The following is a 24,871-nucleotide window of genomic DNA, read 5'->3' as shown; positions in this document are numbered from 1 at the left end:
ACAACCCAGGTGAGGCGAGGTGGGCAGGGCTTGTCACAGTGTGTGAGTAATAGGGCAGGTACAACGAGCTATTCAGTTTGCACAGACAGTTCAAACCCACACCTTAGAGCCGCTGCTTCATGCTGCAGAGAGCACAGACGCCACGACCGACTGCAGTTTAACTTTTTAAGCTGCTCTTCTTCAAGGTTCAGGACTCAGGAACAAACCGAGGTTTTCTTTATCCAGTCATGAAGTAAGTTTTTCAGTTACCTGTATATTTGTTCAGGAAGGCTGCACATGCCTTGTATTGTTTATCCTGTGGTGAATCACACTTGACAGACAGGTTTTTGTCACTTTGAACGGCTCTGTCGCTCTCAATGAACTCTGCAGTGTCTGTTGCTTCATTATAGGGAACAGCATGGTTACCAGTCACACCACTTGTCACACTGAAGGTTAACTACAAGGCCCGTTGTGAATAGAGACTCAGAGGGCACCCATGGAGTCCGACCTGTCCCAGCTGTCTTCACTGAAAGAAGACGACACTCCGGTTTACATCCAGCCACATTATAAGGAGTCCTACCGTCTGGCCATCTACGCCCTGCTCTGCGGGGGCAAAGAGGCCTACGAGGAGTTCCTCCGAGCGGAGCAGATCAGCCACCTTCTGTCAGAGGAGGAGATCCTGTTCATTTTGGAAAATGCAGAGTTACCTGTACTGGAGGAAGAGACCGAGGGGAAACAGGACAAGGACGGGGTCAGTCCTTCCACGTACTTCCCAATCGAGTCGGACGAGGAGGTGCCAGACCTGGAGCTGGGCTGGCCCGATGTGTCGTTGGAGAGCATGGACACGAGCATCAGCCTGCTGTACCAGCCGCCCAGACAAAACACGCCGAGCATTAAAGAAGTGGTTCGCAAACAGATACAGGAGGCGAGGCAGGTGAGGAGCAAACACTGTCGAGTACAGTAGTTACACAATTAATCAGTTAGTTGCACACGACAAAGTTCAACAACCCAGAGGACTAAAGAAAATGTTCATACTTAAGAAACTAAAACCAATCGATTTTCAAAATAGTTTAAAGATTAAAGATTCAATATGCAACATTTATGCACTGAAATGTCTAAAAAATGACTCAACGTGTTTGTTGAGCTGTAGATATTCCAGAGGAGTCAAGTCCACACGTTGTTTCCTCGAGTAGAAGTTCAGATACTTGTGTTAAAAACAGACTCTGGTAAAAGCAGAAGTACTGATTCAGCTTCTTTACTCCAGTAAAAGTAATAGAGTACAGGCTCTGAAATGTACTCAGAGTATCAGAGTAAAAAGTCTCCCTCTGAAAGACATTTGTGGTCAAAGCTAACTGAAGCTCACGTCATATTAATATAATTCAAAGACTATTAAAGTTAAAGGTAGAATCAGTAGGATTTGTCCCAGCTGTTCCTGAACGCACCACAAAGATAGTTGATGGTTGAGTCTCATTCCCAGGACGTCAAATAGCCACATTTTGGGTTGAGAAAATAAGAAACTCTCTGCAGATACGAGACACTAACGCGTCTCCCTCTGTCTGTTTACGTCTTCTTACGTCTTTGTTTCATCTTGATAGTAACTTATTGACAGGTTGAAATCAGTCTTGTGATGTTGGGAAGGCGATTAATAAATAATAAGACAACAACTCCCATGATCCCACGCTACTTAAATCTTGAGTTTTGTTTTGATTAAGAGACCCCTAGTGGCAGAAATAACATACACTGTCTTTGACATTGACATCTGATCGATTGCACCTCTGAATACTCTGACGTCTGATCCATCAGGTGGATGAATGTGCAGAGATTCATCTTCCTGACTTTGCTGCACACATGTTTACAAATGGAGTCCGGGGACAATAGCAGCACAAACACACAATGACAGGCGTTGCTTTGCACAGAGGAAAACACACACTCTACATATTTCTCTGCATACACAGCACACTGTGGGCCTCGACTAGGCTGTACATTAGTGGGGACAGCCTAACACACAACTCATTATGTTTTATGTTGAACTATAAAAAGAAACTCTGACCTTCATTGTTTAAAAGTCACACAAAAAACAGCTTTAATCCCTCTTCAGTCTGCTGCTGTTAGTGAAGTTTCACTACACCAGATATCAGAAAAATTCTCAGAAAAAAAATGGTACCAGAGTGGTTTTCAGTGTTATCTACACTGTTGAATCCAACACATGGTGGGTATATTTTTTAAATAGACTTTTACTTGTATATCCAGTAACAGTTAGGGTTGGAATAGAAGCTGAATCCTGACGTGAGGGTCTCCAGTTTACAGTCTGGACTCTTCAGTCCAACAGACAGCTGCTTCACTCCTGAATCCTGCAGGTCGTTGTTACTCAGGTCCAGCTCTCTCAGACTAGAGGACTGGGAGCTGAGAACTGAGGACAGAGGAGTTTCTGTCGTTTGAATATCATGAATTCATCGCCTTTAGGCCTAAAAGGTGGCCAGCTGTCTGAAGTCACCCTCAGGGGCTGGAGACGCCGCTGTCTCCAGGGCTGTAGCTTCCTGTCATGATAAGGTGTCATTTACACAAGTGACGCTGGCGACACGCACTCGCAGTTATGATTTAGGGTTTTAGCTGCCTGGGAAGAGTTTACATTCTGGTTTTTGACAATCTAACATTTATAAGATCTAAAGAGTTTCTGCGATCTGGTAATTGTTCTGAGAAAGTTAAAGCTCCAGTCTGTGGGTCGGGGTGGCCACCGTCTCAAAGCGTCAGTATCCGACGAGTTTGAGACTCAAAACTAAACTTTCTTACAAACCGGACCTTTAGGTTGATGGGAGTGACTCCTCCATTCAAATGAAACGTGCAGAAACAAATCCTAAAATCTGAGTGGATACACTTCATCTGACTCAGTCCTGAGCTCATGAGCAGACACATGTCAGGACGAAGCCTCCCGCTCTCCTGTAGGTCAGACCTGCTGCGTCCTGCAGCTGCTCATTCATTGGTATAAAACCTTAATCGCTTTGCTAAACGAGATGCTGACGGTTCTGTTGTTGGTTTTTAACTGTCAAGTCTGTAAAAACAAACCGAGTGACGATATTAAACCAAGACAACACAAAGAACAGCCTGTGATTCGGTAGCAACAGACATAATGTAACAATTACTAATATAAGAAGAATTCAAGTAGTTCTCCTGCCCTTACTGTTGTCATTAAATGTCATTAAGCATCACACGATCAATGATGAAGGTTTGGTTAATTGATAAAATGACACTTAATGACATCAGTCACAACCAACACATCCTAATTCCTTAAAGACTGAACAGGTCGGGTTCAGTCTTTAAGGACATTTATGACGTTTCCTGGTTCCAGCTTCTTAAATATGAAGATGTGTTACTTTTCCTTTTATTTTTTCCCACGTATTTCTTATAATTTTAAGGTTCGGACTGTTGGTTGGATGAAACAAATATTATGATGGTGTCACTTGGTCATTGTGACAACAACATAATCAGTTGATAAATTGGAGAAAACAATCAGTCAGAAGAGTTCAAAATGAGCTCCACATCGACCAGCTGCAACAATAAAATCATGTATCTATCAGCTCCTGACATTAAAGGAACAGTTAACTCAAAAATGTAAATCCAGTCATCATCTCCTCCCTCCTGATGATATAAAGTCAGGTAGTTTGTTCATAGTCCACAAAACATTTCTGGAGCTTCACAGCAAAACAGAGTTGCATCATTCTCCTAAAAAACTGAAGTAGCTGGAGACTTGATTTAAAATGTAAAAAAACACACACGCACACAAAAAAAATGTCCAGCGACATCCAAGTCTGAAGAAGCTCCAAGATCCCAAAGTTATTTGAAAAGATGTTATCTTCACTGGAGCTGCTAAACCAAAAGTGTTAGCCGTCTGAAGTGGGTGCTGTGAAGCTCCAGAAATGTTTTGTGCACTATGAAACATCACCTGACTTTCCATCAACATGAAGAGGAGGAGATCCTGACAGAATTTTTGGGTGAACTGTTCCTTTAAAGCTAGCAGCGCACTGACTTTAGGGAAAAACTGAGCACCTGAGGGGAATTTTTCATCATTATTCCATGTCCTTGAGTTAATGCCAAAAGATCTTGCTACAGCATGAAGTATACAACTTAAAGAACATATATCACTACATACACACACACACACACACACACACACTGTTTTCTCTGCTTCAGGCCAAGGAGTTAATTTGCCGACTGTGAGTTCTTAATGGAAAAGGTTAGCATGAAGGTCACGTTTCACTTTCAGACACACGATGTCAGCCAGTCGACGTGTCTCAGCTTGAATGTTCTCGATGTTCAAATGTCTGCAGAGCCTAACCTGATAATTCATAAGTTACAGCAGGGCGTGTGTGTGTGTGTGTGTGTCTCATGCCACAGATATCCTCGATCTGAAAATGATTGATGAAAAGCACACACGGTTTAGCTGCTCGATATGCAACGCTCAATGTGTGCACAAATGTGTCTTGAAATGTCTTAAATTATGATTTACGACTAAAGTACAGTCCTCAAAGGGTAACTCCACCAGTTTCCCACATTAAAGTGTGTTTACAGGTCTTGTTGTGTACTATTGCATAAGTGGAAGAAGTATTTTAAAGTCTTCAGTGGCTCCAGAGGAAGCTGCGTGTAATCTGATAAATTGCCTCCAGTGATGTCGCTCAGCGGCTAAGTTGCATTGTGGGTAATGTAGGCAGCAGGTGTTGAACAGAAAGAAGAATGTGTGGAATAAAAAGGTTCTGCTTTTGATCATTTGTTCTTAAAACTGTTCATAAGAGTCCAACACTGCCGCTCTGTGTGTTGTGATCTGAGCTCCGCGTTTCGTATTTGATCAGCGCTGCTGAATTTTACAGTTTTGTTAGAGCAGTGTGTGTTCGGATGCTGTTGTCTGCTGAGATGCTGCTGCTCTAATGTGATATTGAGTGGCAGTGAATGTCACGCTATATTGATCTTATGATGCATTGCTGTACATGAAACCACCCACCAGTATATAAACTAGTTAAATGAGCTCAACATTAAACATCCACAGCAGTAAAATGTCATTTGACTCCTCAAACAGTCTGAATAAATATTGTTTCTTCCTGTATTTTAAGGATTTTTGAATGTTTACTGTGTCTCCAGGTTATTGCCATAGCGATGGATGTCTTCACTGACGTCGATATTTTCAAAGAGCTCATCACGGCCACGCTGAGGGGAGTGGCAGTCTACATCCTCCTGGACGAGTCCCACTACAGTAGCTTCCTCGCCATGTCGCACAGGGTGGGCATCAACATCCAAGACCTCAAGGTGAGAAACACCGTCATGTTCTTTTAGAGAATAATTATTACTTGAGGATTTGGGGGTTTGAGAACATGATGATAATGTGTTTGCACTGCAGACAAACATGTACAGAGCACACAGTTCTGGGGATGATTATGAAAATTTAGTCATCATCTCCTCCCCCCATGTTGATGGAAAGTCAACTGACAAGATTTTTCTCATTTTCATACACAGCAGACATGATGTGTCTGCCTCAGGAAAATGTTATCTTGCAAAACTTTTAAAAAATACCCAGCAAAAATGTGCTCAGGTTGGTGACAATGGAAGCATTTTGCAACTCCAGTGAGTGGGCGGTTTGTGGACCTGAAAAGCCAGATATGTCAGTGTCTACAGTTGTCATAAAACCAAACAAACTCGGGAAGGTGGCGCCGACTTGGGTTGAACATTAGGGGGGACAAAAAATGTCTGTAATGATTGATGTCATTTAATAAGGAAGTTCAGCGTGCACCAACCAAGTTTGGGCTGTTTTGGGTAATTATCACTATGACAGCCTGCAGGTGCAGGGAAGGTTCCTGTGTTACTGAAGAAAACAAAATGTTACACAATCAATCATGTGATGCACATAATCAATGTATACGGACGTTTATGCTGCGCAATGCACTTGTTACGTTACTCATTGTGATGCCCGCCACCACAGGACATTATCGCCAAAGTTCTGTGACAGCAAAGCCTGACCTATTACCAATTTATCTATTTAACAATCCACAGCACCTGAAAGTGAGACACTAAAAGCCTTGTTGTCCTCCCAGCATAGTGCATGAACTATTCCACTTATCGACAGGTGGTAAAGCTGCAGTTAACGCACCAATGTGCCAACAAAGACGTTTCATATCATATCAAATTGTATCGTATCATTTTGTATCATATCAAATTGAATCGTATCATATTGTATCATATCGTATCGTATCGTATCGTATCTTATTATTTCGTATCGTATCATTTCGTATCGTATCATTTCGTATCGTATCGTATCATATTGTAGCGTTTCATATTGCAGCATTATCTTATGGTATGGTATCAAATCGTATCGTATTGTAATGCTTCATATCGTATCGTCTCACATCGTAGTGTTATCGTATAGTATGGTATCAAATCGTATTGTATCGTGTCTCATCGTATCATGTATGTGATGAGGATCTTGTGCTCAACATGAAAAGTTTAAGGGGACTAAATAAATGTACAAATTGCTGCTGAGGGGTTTGAAAATGATCACTTTTATTCTGGTCAACAACATTCACAGAAAGACAGACAGCCACTGTTCAAAGAAAGACATATTGTACCACACACACACACAAGTAGACAACGTACAACACAATAACTTGTTAAATATGATCTGATGTGAACATTTTTCTGACATTTTGGAAGAAATAAAACTACCGATCTTCCCCCGTCCCTCAGCTGCATGTTTGTCGATTTATATTCCACCGATGTTTGCTGCCAGAGGAAGTTTTGCCTGTGGCATGACCTTTCTTCTATTGGCAGGAGCATTTAGTGGATTAAGTCTGACATTTGCTCCACACCCTCGTGAAAACGTTGTCATTTACCAGCATTCCCATGCTGTGTTTCTACCTGCTATTATCATATGAGACGACTGCAGCAGCCATATGATCTGTTAGCGTGGCTGGATTTTCCTGTCGAACAGCATCACCAGTCCAAACAATGAGACATCAGAGAGAAACACAGTCAAGCCTTGTGATCTCTGTGCAAATTGCTTAGCCAGTAGCAACATCAAAATACCAGCCTCAGAGAAACTGGCGCACAGGTTTGATCTTGTTGTATCACAAAGGGTGAGTGTACTTAATGAAAGTGGAAAAAACTACTGCACGACTTTTAATTCCCACTTTGTTTAGAATTGAATTTATAAACCTCTGTATGAAATTAAATCTAGTCAAGTACATCTCATTTAAACTGGAAATGTGTTATTATTAAGGATGACTGGTCAAAAATGTTCAAACTAGAAAAATGACTAAAAGGGAGCTGAAGTATATGTCAACAAAAAAGGTGATGTGCTCACAACTTGTTTCAGCCCCCAGGTGGCCTAAAATCAGCAGGTTTAAGTATAAATAAATTTACTGATTTGAAAAGGCACACGTACAAACAAGTTTTCAGTTGAATTAAATGATTTCCCTGGCTGAGGTCGCTCTAACCTGGTGTCTCTTTTTTGTTTTTCCCTCCATCAGAACATCCGTGTTCGGGCGGTTCAGGGTCAGCAGTACAAGTGTCAGTCCGGGGTGAAGTTTCACGGAGATCTGGAGCAAAAATTCCTTCTGGTGGACTGCCGGACGGTGTTGTACGGAACGTACAGGTGAGTCCGTCCTACCTTTATCCACTCAGATGTATTACTCAATGATTAAATCAAATTAGGGGCCATGGATTGACCGTAACGTTTTGCTCTGGATTTTTTAAACTAAAATTGAGAAAACTGAGATGAAACAAGAAATTCAACACACTGTTGGTCACTTTGACCCCATTTACACCTGACTTTAAAATGTGATCTGTATCTGAATGTCCTATCTGGAAAAAAGCTTGTAATAAAATGTAATCAAATCAGCCAGACCACATCTAGAGGCTTGAGCTGATCCATGTAAATGGAAGGGCAATGAAACACGTTAGTCTCCTGGGAAAATCAGCAGGATTGGCAAGTATGTGTACAAGGTAGCAAAGAAAAGGACTGAAATGCAGACAGGAACAGTTTGGTGACTTATGGGGAAAATGTTGATCCAAAAGCGTACCGGCAAGTCCAAAATGAAATGGTCAAGACTCCACAGGTTAACAGGAGTGGGGCAGGATAGCAGGTTTGCGTTCAAGTTCAGGATCAGGTGACTGGAAAGCAGAGGGACAAAGGAACATCGACGATCTGGCAACTGACTGGAGAAAAAGGGGGCTGGTGTATGTACTGACAGGGTGACTGTTTAATGAGACACAGGTGAGCAGGTGGATGTGGGAGTCAGGTGACAAGGACTGATGGGGAAAGTTCGAGGTGGAACAGAGATGAGAAATGAGAAAAAACCAAAACAGCTGAGGCATCTGTTGTGAGAGGGAAGAATCAAGCATACATGAACGCTTATCAATTAACCAGATCATGTATCCAGACACATGCTAATACCAGGTTGAATGTGGCCTTGTGCTCACTTTTAAAGTCATCTGACCAAAAAGTCGCACACAGTGTTCATGATTTCTGGGGTTTTTTCTGTGCTCACAGTTTAGTTTGGATTAGTATCAGTTCCCAGTTAGTAAAGGGAATCTATTCATCATCATCATCCCTGTTGGATCTCTGATGACTCATGATGCTATTTTCTTTTTCAGCTTCACGTGGTCGTATGAGAAGATCCACCTCAGCATGATCCTGGTGATCACAGGTCAGCTGGTTTGCTCTTACGACGAGGAGTTTCGAAGACTGTACGCTCGCTCCACAGTTCCTCCAGTGCAGTCCACAGAGAGGCCATCTGTCCAGTACCTGAGAGAACCTGTGACCATACAGAGCCCAAACTCCAGCCAGCTATCCCTCCATCAGATTCACATGAGATCCGTAGGGATGCAAGCCATGAGAAGTGCTCAGGATGAAAAGTATAACAATGATGCCATGTTGACCAGGGGCCTCAGCGTGCAGGAGAGACTGCATCAATATCATTATCCTGACATCGGGAATCTGGTGCGGGGACACAGTTATGGCGGAGAACTGCAGAAAATAAACTCCCTGACTCGGCTGAGGATGGGAACCAAAGACCTTGGAGTCCCTGTTCTTCCAGAGAGGACTGGATCGAACCTGAGGGGTGTGAACGACATGCTGCTGTCAAACAGGTCTCAGCAGCATCTTAGGCACCAGACTCGCTATGGAGCAGATCAGAATCTGATTCCCTTCAACTCTGAAACATCACTGCACAGGTGGAAGATGAACACATACATGAACGACAGCGACATGCCTCTAGATGCATCATGTGACGCGTTATCCCCATTGTCATCTCCATACAGTAGTCACACCGGATTAAACGAGTATCAGTCACAGCAGATCCACAGCAGGTCTAGGCACATTAAGTCCAGGATGGAAGAAATGAGGCAAAACAGACTCAGTCTGCAGGATTTCACCAACCTCAGGCAGAGCCAAGAGTCCTTGAGGTCTGGGTATCTGCAAGAAAGACCTAAATTTGTCTCGTTACGAAGAGGTCTGGACATGAGTGTGGCAGAATTAGAGTCAAACACACAAAACGGAAGCAACCAGAATCCAGCCAACCCAATAGACAGTGAACCAAACATGGAAGAAGGTCTCACTGATGGGCATCGTTCCACCTCTCACTACGATGTCAAAACGGTTTCAGATCGAAGGACGGCGCTGACGTATGACTGGCATGAGCCTCTTTCCAGAACAACCTCGGCGAGTGACTTAGATATGAAACTAAAGGATCCATCGCTCAAGCTCTCTCATCTGCAGCCCAGTGGTCTCAGTAACCAGCACGCAAGAGCGATGGAGTCTTTGACCGAAATCCCTGAAGAGAAAGAGGGTTCAAGCTCACGTGTCAACAGTTCAGACTCTGCTGCATTCAAAGAGGGAAACGAGGAGATTCGCAAGGACGAGAGAGCTGCTCCAAAGGAGAACTCTGTGAAACTGAACTTAAACCATGGCTCTGTAGGTAAGGTGGCCAACAGCTCAGACTCAGCAGCTCCAAAAGTACAGAAACCAATACCGAATGAGGCACAAACTGTCCCAAACACTTCTCACCATGCAGCGGAGCCTAAGACTAGTTACACGGACAAAGGGCAAACACAGTCCGAGGAACCGACCCTTCAAAGGAAAAATTCCTTGAGAATGAAAGTATATTCACTGCTCACAAAAGACGAGAAGACGCTCCAAAGAAAGCCTTCATTGAGATCAAAGACTCCCTCAGCATCAAACCAACCAGTCAAAACAGACCACTCACAGGCGTCTGCGGCGGACCAAACGACAAAGAAAGGTCATTCGCCGAACATCCCCAGGTCACAGAACTCTGTCGATGCTCCATCTGAGACAGAGAAGACAAAATCTGCATTCCCGAGATTATCTATTCAGCGTTCAAGTAAAAGAAAGACGAACCTCGCGGCAGAGCAGGACCGAGGATCGGGGAGCACTCTGGACGACGAGGGAGCGCCTACCGTTCAAAGACAGAAAGCCTACAGTCGATTTGAATATTTGATGAACAATGATAGCAATCCCAAAGACAGAGGCTCTCCGCTGAACAGGCCTCAGTCTGGATATCCAGCGTATCAGACGCAAAGTGGCACTGAAAACAAACTGGGTAGATTCATGCAGCGCGTAGGCGGTCTTATAGGCAAGAACAAGTAGAGGTGCAGGAAGACAAGTAGGCCGCCATGTTCAGGAACGACGGCAAAGTTCACCACTGGAGTGTGCTACATTTTTCCTTTGATGGGTTTGACAGTCTTATCAGGGAAGATTGTTACAGCTGATGCCAAAACGCAACATGTAATGAATTATGATCTGCATGGATGAAGTGGATGTTACAGGGAAGCAGGGTTGATGTGAAAATACCAGTATGTCAAGTTGTTTACCAGTGAAGTCGATGTGAGACAAGAGAAAAAGTTTATTGTAAAAATCTTAAAAAATACATGTTTATAGTGAATGTGTTTGTTCTTTTTGAAAGTTTAGTTAAAGGATAACTGGAGAGATTTCATATTTTCTTTATTCATAACAAATCCCATGAAAAGACCAAAACTAGTCATGACTTGATCCCACAAGCACAAGTATCATTTGTGTATCCAAAGCCTGATCTTCCTCTGTGACATAGAGCTCCATTGTTGTCCAGAAACTATTTAAAAACACACAAATGAGCCGCATGCTCAGTTTATTTTGACTCAATTTCGTACACACCGTCGCACTGCCCCAAAAGTGGATTAATCCACTGCTGAAAATAGTCCGACAAATGCACAATTTCCCTATGTTTGAGTACATTTGCTTAAAACTACTGTGACCAGCTGGCAAATACTGAGCCTTTTTTAAATGAACGTATGACTGTTTTTTTTAACAATTTACATCTTCAAAAGGAACCAATGTTCAAACAGTACTTAGAAATGAACTAATACATTGTTGGTGTGGGTCTTTTCAGGGAATGTGTTTAAAATAGCACAAAAAATATACTGTAATAACACCAGCCGTATCCTTTAATGTACTTTTGTTTTGCCTAGTTTGTAAAATATAATTTTTCTGATACTTTAAGTTGTTTGTTTTCCCTGTGTTGTGTTTCTCAGCTGTCCTGATGGTTATTGAAGATATTCATGTTTAAAGCAGAGAAATCTAAATTAGACAAAACAAACAGTACAACTAAATTATTTATGTTTACATGGAGCAGAATATCTGGAATACAATCATTTCAAAAGTTTCATTAACCGATCAAAAGAATAATTTTACCATGTGAAAGATTGAATTGTTTCTCCACTTCATAATACTTTTGGCTTCCAGGCTGAACTGGACCTGAAGAGTTTGTTTCTGATACAAACTCTGAAGAACTGAAACTAAATAAAGTTAGATACTTCACTTTTTGCAGTTTGCTTTATACATATTGGTAATAATACTGTTCCTTTTTTAATTTAGTGTTGTTGATAATTTTGTTAATCACCTCAGTGTTTTAGATAACTGTTAGCAAGGTTAGCTAAGTTACCCACTCAGTGAAGCACCGCCATTAGTCAGATTTTAGCTAACGTTAGGCTGCTATGGCTTTTTGCGCTCAACATGTGAGAGCTGCAAAAAATTGTACTTATTGATGTCTTACAAAAGTGATCAGTAAAGCGCCGACCTGACTGGCTAACCTTGCTAGTGAGGTGATTATCGCAATGATCAAATTTGCTAAAAACACTATCTCCATAACAGTAAATACTGTGTACAAAGCTAACAAGGTTTAAGGCGAGAGTGTTGTGTGTACATATTGTAAATAGTATTTACTTTTTGGCTTTTGTGTTTAGTGTTTTGGATTATTTTAATAATCATTTCAGTGTTTTAACTGTTAGATACTCAGTGTAGCATAAATGTTAACATAGCTAAAGTTAGGTTGCAATGACCCTTTACTATCTGCCTTAGTAGTCAGCTAGGCTAGCTGACTGGCTAACCTTGCTAGTGAAGTGATTATCAAAATGAACACTGTCTACAAAAACAAACGCTAAATCCAGTTAATAAAATGCAGCCTACAAAGGTGATTTAATTAACTTAGAGGTGCCATTTGTAAGAATTTTAATTGAAAACATGCAAAATGTAAGAAATAACAGTTTTTCATGATATGATGTCTGCATACTGGGTTGCAGAGATATCTACCAAAGTTAGCATGCTAACCAGCTAGTCTCAGCCCATCCTGGTCCAAAGCTCCCTTCCTAGCCGTGTAAACATAAACATTTCCCTGGTGCTCTGAACTAACCGCTAGCTGTATTGGTAACTGAGCTACATAGCTAACTGCAGCTACAATTAGCCGCAGTTAGCAGTTACTCTGGTGATTTGCCTTCTATTTGTTTTGAGTGTGAATTTTGCAGGTGGCCTGTTCTTACCTATGGCACTTACAACACTAAATATACACTGTAAATATAAAATATAAATACTGTCAAGTTTGAAGATGGAGAGATCATTTCTTACCGGCCTATTTGAGCATCTGTGGCACACTTACCCAGGCTGCAGGTCAATACTGCTTCCTTTTTTTTTATTACAGTGGTTGATGATGTATTATCAACTTCTTGTCAGACCAACAGCTGCATCAGTATTGTTCTTGGAAGTAATAAAAAATGTCCACACAACAACAAAATTGCACAACACTGCTCTGAACATTGAGGGTGTACTTGTACCTTTATTTTGAAATAACTCAGAAAAATATCTACATTCTGTATAATAATAACAATAATAAAAGGTATCAACATAATATATAAAATAAAAAGCTTTTCTACTCAAGTTGTTTTTCATGCTTTTATTTGTGTGGCAGGAGGATATATGTTTCTCATATTATAAAAACAAGAGGACTTCTAGATGAAATACTCCAGGCACTTGTTCCTCTCGTCATCCAGTTCTTGGGTCTCAATCTCAAACTTTTTCATGGCGATGAAATACTGAACAAACGGCTCTCCGAGGGCGCTGCGGATGACGTGATCGTCCCCCAGGGCCTCCAGGGCGCTGTCGAGCTTCACGGGAATGGCGAACTCCTTCTGCTGACTGGGGGCTTTGTTCAGACTGCCGTCGATGTTGAGGTTTCGTCTGATGCCGTCCAGTCCTGCGGCCGCAGTAGCAGCCAGCACAATGTAAGGGTTGGCCATGGCTGAGCCCAGCTTGTTGTCGATGTGTGTCTCCCTCCCGCCGTGACACTTGATATTGAAGGAGCTACTGTTATCATTGCATCCGCAGGTGGCACACAGCATTCGTTTGGGGTCTTTGATTGTCTTGGCGATGTGGCTCCGGCAGCCGAGGCCGGGCGACATCAGGCAGCTCAGGGCAGCAGAGTGAGTGAGGAGTCCAGCCAGCCATTTCCTGCCGATCTCAGAGAGCTCGCCTGCCTTCTCCCCGCTGTGGAAGAGGCTACGACGGCCGTTAGCATCCCACAAACTGTGAGAGAGCACCCCAGCATTGTACAGGCCGTCATCGGTAAAGAAGCTAGCGATGTAGCTGTGTTTACGAGCCATCTCCTTGATGCCGGTGCGGAAGGTGAAGGCGGTATCTGCAGCTGCAATCCCAAACTCTGGCCTCAGGTTGATCTCCATCTGGCCTGGGCCACTTGCAGAGGAGATGCTGTCTATGTCTGCACCCATGCAGTACATACTGTCCACCAGCTGCTGGAAGAAAGGCAGGTCGTGGTTACTGAGCAGGGTGGTGGCCGGGAACATGAGTGTCTTTGGTCCGATCCGGTCCGGCGCTCCGAGGACGCAGCACTCGTAGGTGAAGGATGAGTACAAGGAGAATCCCATGGTTTGGAGCTGGTTGAGCAGCTGCTTGGCAATGAGGCGAGGCGACGTGCGAAGGGGGCTTCCTGTCACTGTGCAGGGGTCGCAGATGACCCGGGCTGTCTGCTCGGCCCAGGGTAAGACCCTGAAGGTTGAAAGGTCAGGGATCAGAAGGACATCACTGCTGAAGTTGGCAGTGCTGGCATTGTCCACCTCGTTACTCTTTGGGCTCAGGGTCAGCTCCAGGTAGCTTCTCGGCATCGGTATCCCATAGACCGCTTTCTCCTGTTGATACAACGTTTACACTGAAGCATTAGTTCAACATCTTAGGAAAGACAGTACACTCTCTAATTGTCTTTTTGAGAGTCAGGTGAGAAAATCGATACCAGTGCCATGACATTTTATACAGATATTCATGGTCATCAGAGGATGAATCCGACTGACTTCGGTGATCCCCTAACTTTTCCTGTAGCACCACCACATTTGCGGTTTTAATTGAACAACTATTAGAAAGATTTTTCTTAAAATTTGATGCACACATTCGTGTCTCTGTCCAAACTATAACAACTTAAAGGGCCAGATCACCCCCAAATCCAAGTACATATATTTCGTCACCTGTAGGCCACTATTTATCCAGAAATCATGGCCCGGTTACTCAGGATAATCCACAGACCTTTGTGTGAACAGTTTCAGAAGTAAGCGTGCATCTACTTATGGATCAGAGGCTAGCTAATTAAGCTAACTAAACTAGCTAATGGTACAGCTCAGCAGAAGAGGATGCCATCATTGTTTAAATCCTGCACTGTCATCCCTATGGCTGATTTCAGATGGATAAATAGCACCACAGTTAAGGGGGAAATAAGTTGAGTTTGGAGTGAATTTTCACTTTAAATCACTTTGATTAATCCATCTCCGTCTCCTTTTTTAAAGACCTTTAAATCTAACATGCTGTATTTTGTGTAAAGTGGTAATTAGCAAATGTCACGAGCTAACATGCTCAGTTAAGACAGTAAACATAGTACACACACACACACATACATGTTATTACCTGATCTGAGTGGCGCATACAGACATACATCGGCCATCTTGGACAGCTAGGTACGGCAACATGAATGGGACAAACAGAACTGCAGTAGAATTTGCTTATTTTCTAAGATAATATTTTGAGACCTCTCAAATACTTTGGAAAACTCTGTCTAACAAAGATAAATAAGGTGTTTAGTATATTTTTATTTTTTTAATCTCACTTGTACACATTTCATAACACAGCCTGTGTTTCTATTTTCATTTCTTGTACTATATTATATTTATATTTTATTTAAAATTTTTTTATCCTTTTCTTGTTCTGTTTGTTTTATGCACATGTATGTGCTGTAGAAAAATATTTATTTTTCAATGTAATTATTGAATTAGCCTATATATTTATATGAACAATTAATAAAACACTTGAAAGTTAAATAATAATGATTTTAAAAAAACATTCAATTCAAGTCAAAGAGGCTCGACAAAGCATAAAAGTATAATTTTTGCAAACAGTCCATAAAAACAGCAATATATATAATAATACGTAGAAAAATATGCTTTGCTAGGACAAGTAACCACACACCAACGTCCAAAATATTCATTAGCCTGTTAGCAAGTGTAATTATAATAAAATTAAATTAACAAATATCTGCTTTTACTGCAGTTCTGTTTGTGGTTTGTCCGAGTCGTGTTGCCGTACCTAGCTGTCCAAGATGGCAGACGTCAGGAAGTGACACACCTGCTTGGCATCAGTGTTAGCATTGTTTGTTAGCATTCTAATGTTAGCATTTAGCTACAGATGAACCTAAAGAGATGTAACGTGTTAATTAGTGAGACGTGTTGGTTGGTGTGTTTTTAAAGTTGGACATAGCGTCGGCGAGCTAAGGTGAGGTGTGGTGATTACATGGAAGAAGCGGACGGGCACTGTCTTGGACCGGGACACCCCGTGGAGGTCGGTGGCTTCGAAGCGAACGAAGTTGATGTTTTCTCTGGCGATCTGCTGTTTGATCTGCTCCATGGCTGAAAAGAACCTCACGTTCCCAAAGTTCTCGACCGTGTCGTTTCCGTTATCTGTGGAAAAGAGTTTGAAATATCTGCAGAAAACATTGGACAACCATCGGAGAGTTTGATTTCAAATTATAAGGATCCCATTTCTGAAAAAAGAATAGATAAACCCACTAAAACTCGACAGAGTTTGCTGACAGATAGTAAACATTTAATTTCAGGACAGAACTGCTAGGCTACATTTGAGCTAATTTAGAAACAGCGTCACCAGTACAGAGTTTGCCCACCAGAGAGCACTGACCAGCTGACTTTAACTCTGTGAAACCTCTCGCTCAGCAATTAAAAACAACCTCAAAATAGCCAATACATCATTATTACACGTAGAACAAATGATTTTATTCATGGTAAGAAGAGATATTCTGTAGATCAGTAAATACTAAGCTAATTCTACTAACTCAGGTCATAGAAAATAAAAGACTAAGTCAGAGACAAATAGTAATTTTTCCATTTCCATATAAATCGATCATTGGATCCAAAAACAGGAACTACAACGAGACAAAACAAAGATTTTAAATCAAGACTTGGAGCTCTGAGCCATCAGCTGACGCTATCTAATCTCACTCTGCTCAATTTTGACTTTGTTAAAGAAGATATTTCTTCATCTTTATCAGGTATAAACTTGTCTGTTAACCAAAACTTCACCGACCTGTATGAGAAGCTCCAGTCTCTCCCGAGTAGCCACCGCTTGCGTTTGTGTGTGCCCTGACTCCAGGCTGCCTATTTGTGTTGGCATCAGACCTGAATGAGCTGGATGAATCCATGCTGGAAGGCAGCTGAATAGATGAACTATCTCTGGAGCTGGGCCCCCTTCTGGAAGCGTCAGCGTGGGGTTTGAAGGTGCTGAACGCCCTGTTGGGGTTTCCATCGTCCTGCCGTCTGTCGGGCCTTCCACCACCACTGCCGCCGCTGCTGCTGCTTCCGTGGAGGTACGTATAAGGACTCCCTGGCTTCCCGACATCTTTTCCTCTGATGCTGAGCAGAGGACTGTCCCTCAGGATGGTCTTCAGCTCCTCCATGGTCTGCCGGGGGACGCCCATCTCACCGCAGGTCATCCGGGTTTGTGAAGACACCTCTCTGGTCCAGTCCTCCCCAACGGCAGGTTCATCCATCCTGGGATCATCAACTCGTTCCGGGGGCCTGTGGGGCAGAGGGCCGATGGAGATCACAGTCGGGCTGTCTGGAGGTAAAGGGATGCTGGTGGGAGGGTGGACGATGGACGGACCTCGTCCTCTGCTGCTCCAGTCCACCGGAGGCGCATACTTCCCAGTCACCCTCACTCCCTTCCTGTTGCCCAGGCTCATCCCTGTGCCATCAATTTGGTCTTTGCTTCTACTCTGACCATCCTGGAAAACACACAATGGGTCTGTCACAGGTAACGTAAGAGAAGTTTGTATGAAAAGAGCTGCTCAGGAGTGCAAAGAATCAAGATCCCAGTCTAGTCAAAACAACCAAATGAAAAGGACATATCTGAAGCCGGAGCTGCTGCATCCATTCACACTTTTGTGCTGAAACAAAATGCAAATGAAAAAGTTAGATGTGGAGTTGTTACCTTGAAATCTTCAGAGTCATTCATTTCTTTGTTTGCACTCTTTCATGAACTGTGATTTGGAATTTAATAGCCCTCATGTGAAGGCAGAGCTTCACTCGCACATTAATTTTTATAGACAATTGGTACAATGGTGACGGATTAGAAAATTCTTTTTGCCCCCCAACACCCGCGGGAGTCCAGCTGAAAACTGGCACCCGCACGGCCGCTGGTGGACACTGAACCACTGCTGCCGCGAGCTCATTGGCTGCCCGCGAGGACAATTCAGTGTTGCCTTTGTGTCATCGCAGAGTGAAACTGCAGCGCTCAGCAGCTCTGTGTGTGCTTCCAGAATGATATAGGAGCAGGATATGTGAGGGGAAAAGTATTTATTCCAGAGAGATGAAAACACACAACTATGAGGACCGGACAATGGCTGCGGTTAGTGATGGTCTGTGCATTAAAGAGCTGCTGTCTGAGTGAAATCACCTTCCAATCAATCAATCAGTCAGTCAATCAATCAGCGAAGGAGCTGAACATGAATCAGCTCAAACATAAGTTTAGTTTTTCTGCTTCACTTCACGTCTTACAGGCTTCAGTCGGTGTAGTTATTAACACAGAAGTATAAAAGCACCACTTTCTTATAATAAAACAAAACAATCTCAGCTCAAGGTCCATTTAGTAGCTGTTCTGGAAAAATCTGTCATCATCTCCTCCCGACATGCTGATGGAAAGTCAGGTGAAGTCTTGTAGTCCACAAAATGTTTCTGGAGCTTCACAGTAAAACAGAGTTGCAGCATTCTGCTAAACAACTGAAGTAACTGGAAACTTGATTTAAAATGGAAAAAACAACCAAAAAAAATGTAAAATTGCTTCAATCAGCTCGGCCGATGTAATCCAAGTCTCTTCCAGATATCCCAAATTGATTTTAAAAGGCTCAAATCTCCACTGTAGCTGCTCAGCTAATAGTGTTAGCGCACACTCCGTCTGAAGTACCAAAAAAAAAGCTTGTCTGGTGTAATCCAAGTCTCCAGAAACCTGTAATCCCAAATCGATTTAAAAAGATGTTATTTACACCCTCGATGCCTGGTCGAGCTCGTGCAACCACTTCAGACAGGCTGCACGCTTTATCTTAGAGGTACAGTGAAGACTTTAACTTAAAAAAGGTTGTAAATAACATCTTCTCAGATCAGTTTGGATCTCAGGGCTTTCGAAGACTTGGATTGCACTGGACCAGCTGTTTGAAGCCATTTTATAATATTTTTGGTTGGTTTTTTTTACATTTTAAAACGAGTAGGAGCAGTTTGTGTTGGAGATGCACGATAATATCAGCACGTAATTGGTATTTGTTGATAAAGACCTTTAAGATGAGATATTGGTAACAATATTAGCATTTCTACCATTATGACAGACACAGTAGTTTTCTTATTTTGCCCAGTGAACATGTTCATTTTGAAAAGCACTGTATGTCAGAGAGATTTGATGTTCATCACCAGTTTATTAGTTGAAATTAATGTCTTATTATTAATGATCAATACATCTTTTGTTAAAACTTTATATAATCATAATAAACCATTAATAAGAGCCTCTTGTATATCTGCTGCTCATTGGACCGAGTCTCCAGCTCTGACTTCAGCACTGATGACTTGTTCAAGAGAATTTAATCAGGATTTAATCAGCTTCACAGCTTCACAGCATCGGCTTTAATGTGCTGGTTAATGATATAAGCCTACATGTGATCAGAAGCTAGACTTGCAGTTTTCAAAACTTTAAACTGATAGAGAGGCTCAGTTCACACAAACTGTAAGGAAAAAAGATCTCATGAGGTTTTTAATTATTATTAAAAGGTGTCAGGATAACTGCAGCTGGTAGTCTACTTCTGCCACCGCCACGATACATACGTAATGGAGGTAAATGGTTTCATTTGCTGTGTTTAATTATGTTTGGGCAATATAATGTTAGTGCTTTATAATAATTTGGGATTTTTAGATATTTTATTGGATCAGTGTGATCATATGTGAAGTGTTTTATTCAAATCCATTTCATTTAGACTGGCTTAAACAGACACGTCTGCCCAGAACTGGGCAACAAACTCAAATGTCACCAACACCTCGATATCAATATTGCAAGACTATAGTCTGGATGACTTTTGGCACTTTTAAGAAATACTAACACAATAAGATGTTTTTTTAAGAAGAACTAATCATCAGCAATGTGGATATAATGACTAAGTGGGTAAATACAAGTATCAGAACAAGTAGAACAAGTTGGTAAGTTACGAAAATGACATCGATTTACTGTAATGCAGATTTTATAACCAGGAAAAGACAACTGTTATTCGATATCGCCATATAACGATATCCAAATCTAAGATAATATAAAGTCTCATATCACCATAACGATAAAATGTGGATATATTGCCAGCAGGTGCAACCTGCTAACCAGCTAGCCCCGTCCTGTTACAGTCCAAAGCTCTTGTGCTAGCAGTGTAAACACCAACACTCCCCCGGTGCTTCAAGCTCCAAGACTGGCCCGCTAACTGCATGGCTGACTGAGCTAACTTAGCTCACAGCAGCTAAAGTTAGCAGCAGTTAGCAGTTAGGCTACTCTAATGATATACTGGCCCGTTAACTTCGAGTCTGAATTGGAAAGGTGGCCAATTCTTATTACATATTGCAATTTTAAGACACATTAAGATATGAAATTACATCAACAGAACAGAGATAAAGGCCACGTAACTCAGAATACATGCACCCCTATGGGAGAATGAATTATAATCTATTTATTTATTTGTTTTCATTTTCGTGTGCAGCTTTTCTCATTCTTCTGTCTCTAAAATTGAGAATTTAGATTATTTTATGTGTGTGGATGCAGTGAGATCTGCAAAATGTTTCCTGAAACATTCTGATTGTTTAGTTTCAGTCTTTGTGACTCCTGGATGATGTCCGGTGTCCACATGTGGCAGCAGTCACCAGCTGACCTGGGCAGCATGCAGGCAGAGAGATGTCTGGGCAGAACACCTCACATTTTCAGGGTGGGGTTTTAAAACAGCTGCATCAAGCTGGAGACAATTCAATACAGGGGGAAAACAGGAAGTGCACTGGGTTTCTCTCCAAAATAGAGCTCAGAGGTGTGTCTTGGGGACAAAGCACGGCAACAACAATGTGGTTGATAGCATAGAATGTTTCATAGTGCGATTGTTGTGAATTTAGAGAAATAGTAATACAAGACAATTTTAATCATGTAAAAAAATAAATAAATAAAAAAAATATTTTCCATTCTCTCCTTTTGCTTTTTTGGTACATGCTGATGAAACTGGTCGGACAGGATCGTGCAAAGTTCAGTCCAAGTTTGTCTTTTGTCTGATGATTAATGATGCAGGTATTTTATCTGTCGTGCAGCGGCATGTTTTGTGCAACACCGGCGTAAATAATTATGTTTTCCTCGAGTGAGCCTGCTCTTTGGGCCCATGAATGTATTATGCACCTGGATACCAGGACACCGCTGAGCTTTACTCCCAGTTCTGCCCAGTGGCCACTCGCAGTACTGCAGAAAATCATTCCCCTTTGGCCAATAAAGCATTTTCCCCAGAGAGCACCACTGTCTGTGAACTGTTGACAAGACAACTTGAACTGCAAACGAGGTCAAATGTGACTCTTTCTATTTTATGTTTACCCTCATTTATTGTCTCTGACTATGATCCATGGAGGTTTTATAGTGGTGCGACTTTCCTTGAGCCGAGAAAAGTGATTTTAAAAATCTGTGTCGTCATCACAACGTAAAGTCTACGGGCAGAGCGGTAGAAAAGCACAGGAGAAACATATACTGCTCATGTTTAGTACGCCGCAGAGCCAGGAAGTAAACCCATGTGCTAGAAAACGTTGAGAGATTCTCGTTTTGACTGAGTAGGTGCCATCTTTGGGTTCACGTTTAAAAATCTATTTATGGGCCCCACAGTGCAGAGTTTAAGAGTCATTAGGGCCACTTGTGGGTCCTTGACTTGACCGGCCTTCATGTGGCGTGCTAGGGCCAGGTGAGCCCAGGTGTGAATGGTTGTTAAGCTGTCTGGGGAGGGTGATAAGTAATGTCGTAGGCCACCTCCTCTGTTTGACATAGATGGACTCCTTTGCTCCTCTATCAAACCATCTGTCCTCTCTGGCCACGTTGTTTACATTGTTGTCTTTAAAGGAATGATTGTTCTCCTTCAGATGTACGTGGACAACAATAGTTCAACGATACAGAATTAGATAATCAGAATCAGAATCAGAATCAGAATCAGAAATCCTTTATTTGTCCCGCAAATGGGGAAATTCCTTAGTCACAGCAGCCAAAGGACAGTATCACACTTAAACAATAATAAAAAGTAAAAAATAAACAATATAATAAGAGATAAGAAATAGAGTTAACTCGTATATACATAGTATTTACAATATGAACTTGGTATTTACAATATGACATCGTATTTATAACATCGTATTTATCGTATTTAATATTACATTTGCAACTAAACAGAGCAGAGGACATTAAATAAACCTATACAAATAACATTTAGACCAACTCTTGGTTTGTTGAGGGGGAACAGTAAAATTGAGGCTTGTATCTTATTTTGAAAGCAGTAACCGGAAGCGGCCTCCGTCTCTCGGTCCAGTCTGCCGGAGTCGTCGCAGCGGATCAGGAGACTTCGGCTCCGCTCGGAGAAACAGCACCGGACTGTATGGTGGAGAACCGTTTTGCATTTTTTACCTTTTTCTGGGAACCGGCTGTATGATTAAGCTACAATCTTCAATGAGTAAGCATATTCCAGTAAGTAACGTGTTTTCTGTGGCTGCCATTTTGTGTCCGTTTTCACCTCCTTGGTTCTTGTGTTGTGTGAAAAAATCAGGACGTTATCGTCCCCGGCTGGCCTTCACGTTTCTCCGGTGGAAATCACGGCCTGTCGGGGCACGAAGCCGGCGTGACTCTGTCGGCTATCGGCTAATCTCACTTATCTGTAGCATGAAAAGGCTGAATGTGTGGTTTTTAAAGCTGTTTTTGTGTTGATGTCCGTCGTGGTTGCGCGGCGGCGGATGTGCGGCTGCTCCTCGCGAGTTACTCGAAGTTTCTAACGCATAAAACGACGCGTTTTTAATGCGGTAAAACAAAACAAAAATCAAACAATGGACGTGACATCTTCTCCGCGATTGTCCGACCACAGACTCACCCGCCCCCGGTGCTCGTTTTAACTCGGGCGTCGTGTCGGTCACCTGAAAGCCCGCCGGTGAAGATCGTCCACCTCGGCTCCTTTTGACAAGAGCTCGCAGGCCTCTAACGGTGGATGATGGCGCCCAGTGTGTCCTCACACACAAAGGACACTTCGCTGCTCAGCGGCGAGAAGCTCCAGCACCATCATCTGCTCCCAACACGTCCCTCACCTCGCCCCGTCTGCTCACATCACCTCCATCTTAGACATTTAAACGCTCCATTTTGTTCACATTTTCTACAAAATGCCTGTTGTTTTTTTTCTTCTTCTTCCCAGCCGGAAAATACCGGATTAACAAAGCATACTTGAACAGCTTAGGGTTTTTTTTTTTGTTTTGTTTGAGTATAAGATGGAGAGAAAAACCTTTTTTTGCAGTGAGTGAAGCCTTCAGGTGTTAACAGGCTTCTTATAACAGTGTAAAGGGCAGATTTGTGGTGATGATAACAGTGTGTGTGTGTGTGTGTGTGTGTGTGTGTGTGTGTGTGTGTGTGTGTTTAAAGCCCAGCTGAAGGCCTCATGCTGAGCTCAGATATGACCTAGATGTCAGAAATGACACATCCTTCCTATTGCACACACCAGCAGCCATTAGGTAAGAAATGACACGGTGCTGCGGTGTGACTTTATATAACAAGGTACATTTTTTTTTTTTTTTACATTAGTGCCCCTTTATTTCTTCATGTGGAGCTTTTCTTCACACATTTTTTTATCTTTACCTGTTCAGTGTGGGAGTCAAACCCACAACCTGCCACTGAATGGATCCTTTCATAACACGTCAATGTTAGTGGACGAGTTCAGAGAGGCTGAATTTACTGTCACATATATTCTGATTATAGGTTTTTCCTGGTTGTCAGTGGGTTTTTTTGGCTCGTTTTGATGGAAGAAAACACATTTAAGTTAAAAAAAAATGTATGGGATACGCTTGTGCTATCATGTCTTTTCAAGTGTTATTGGAAAAAAGAAATGTAATTAAGATGGTTTGATGCCACACACACACACACACACACGAGTTAATTGTTTTGCTTTGTGTCATTTGTAGGTCAAAAATAGATATAAATGTAAATATGAAATCAGAGTTTGAGTCGACGTCTGATCTGCGTTTGGTTTGTGCGGCTGTATAATCGATCTATTCTTGTGAGATATTATTTAAAAAGAAAAAGGATCTGGAGATTATCAGTTTGTCTTTGAGTCTGAGGAATCCTTCGGTTGTTTACTGGAGATGGAGTTTGAGTATCCGGGTCAATATCTGTTGTTATTCATGTGACTGGAATGATGCAACTGTGGGACAATACAGAAATGTCAACCGATCGTTTACAAAACATTAACATCACGAGCAGGGCGCCAGCTAAATGATTGCTTGAGCTTATTGTTTAGGCCAGGCCCTTTCAACTTGAAGTGCCTAAAGCCTATAAGGCTCAGATTTATTCTGTTTCTCCTCTTTGTTTATTAGTTTTCATTGTTGAAAAAGAAACATTATTTTATTTAACATTATTATATTACAGGAAATAAAACAATGCACCTTATTAATCTTAGAATTAGGGTTTCCCTCTGCTTAAACAGCCTTAGTTAAAACTATTTTTGTGACTGGCAACAGGCACAACTAATGAATGGGTTAATTAGCCTACTAATTAAATGATCAACAGGCTGGAAGGAGGTTGTTAAATGGACTCATTCAGCCCACGGGCCTCCAGTTGAATATGTCATGTTTGTGCAATGTTTTAAAGCAAAACTGTGAAGAATTGACTTGTTCAAGGTTCTCAAATGCAAATAATTTCTGGTTTTCTCACTCACCTATAATATTCAAGTGAATATCTTGTGTT

General features: G+C 42.0%; 2 protein-coding genes across 3 annotated transcripts; one reads left to right on the top strand and one right to left on the bottom strand.

Annotated features, from left to right (window-relative positions):
* The first annotated feature begins 475 nt into the window (after positions 1-475).
* LOC141002058 (uncharacterized) lies at positions 476-10,624 on the top strand. Its single transcript, XM_073473220.1, has 5 exons — positions 476-913; positions 5,110-5,274; positions 7,488-7,612; positions 8,614-10,227; positions 10,279-10,624. Exons 1-5 carry the CDS (start codon positions 476-478, stop codon positions 10,622-10,624), a joined length of 2,688 nt encoding a protein of 895 aa, XP_073329321.1.
* A 2,669-nt stretch (positions 10,625-13,293) lies between these two features.
* Positions 13,294-23,209, bottom strand: lgsn (lengsin, lens protein with glutamine synthetase domain). 2 transcript variants are annotated; one of them, XM_073468240.1, is made up of 4 exons: positions 23,016-23,209; positions 16,937-17,633; positions 16,130-16,296; positions 13,294-14,487 (listed from the first exon to the last, which is right to left on the bottom strand). In XM_073468240.1, exons 2-4 carry the CDS (start codon positions 17,589-17,591, stop codon positions 13,294-13,296), a joined length of 2,016 nt encoding a protein of 671 aa, XP_073324341.1. In that variant the 5' UTR covers positions 17,592-17,633; positions 23,016-23,209. The 2 variants fall into 2 exon arrangements, with proteins under 2 accessions (XP_073324341.1, XP_073324350.1); XM_073468249.1 differs by having other exon boundaries at positions 23,059-23,209.
* Between the last annotated feature and the right edge of the window lie 1,662 nt (positions 23,210-24,871).

Source organism: Pagrus major, chromosome 1 (assembly GCF_040436345.1).
Source record: "Pagrus major chromosome 1, Pma_NU_1.0".
Lineage (NCBI taxonomy): Eukaryota > Metazoa > Chordata > Actinopteri > Spariformes > Sparidae > Pagrus > Pagrus major.
This window is presented reverse-complemented; position numbering and strand designations above follow the sequence as displayed.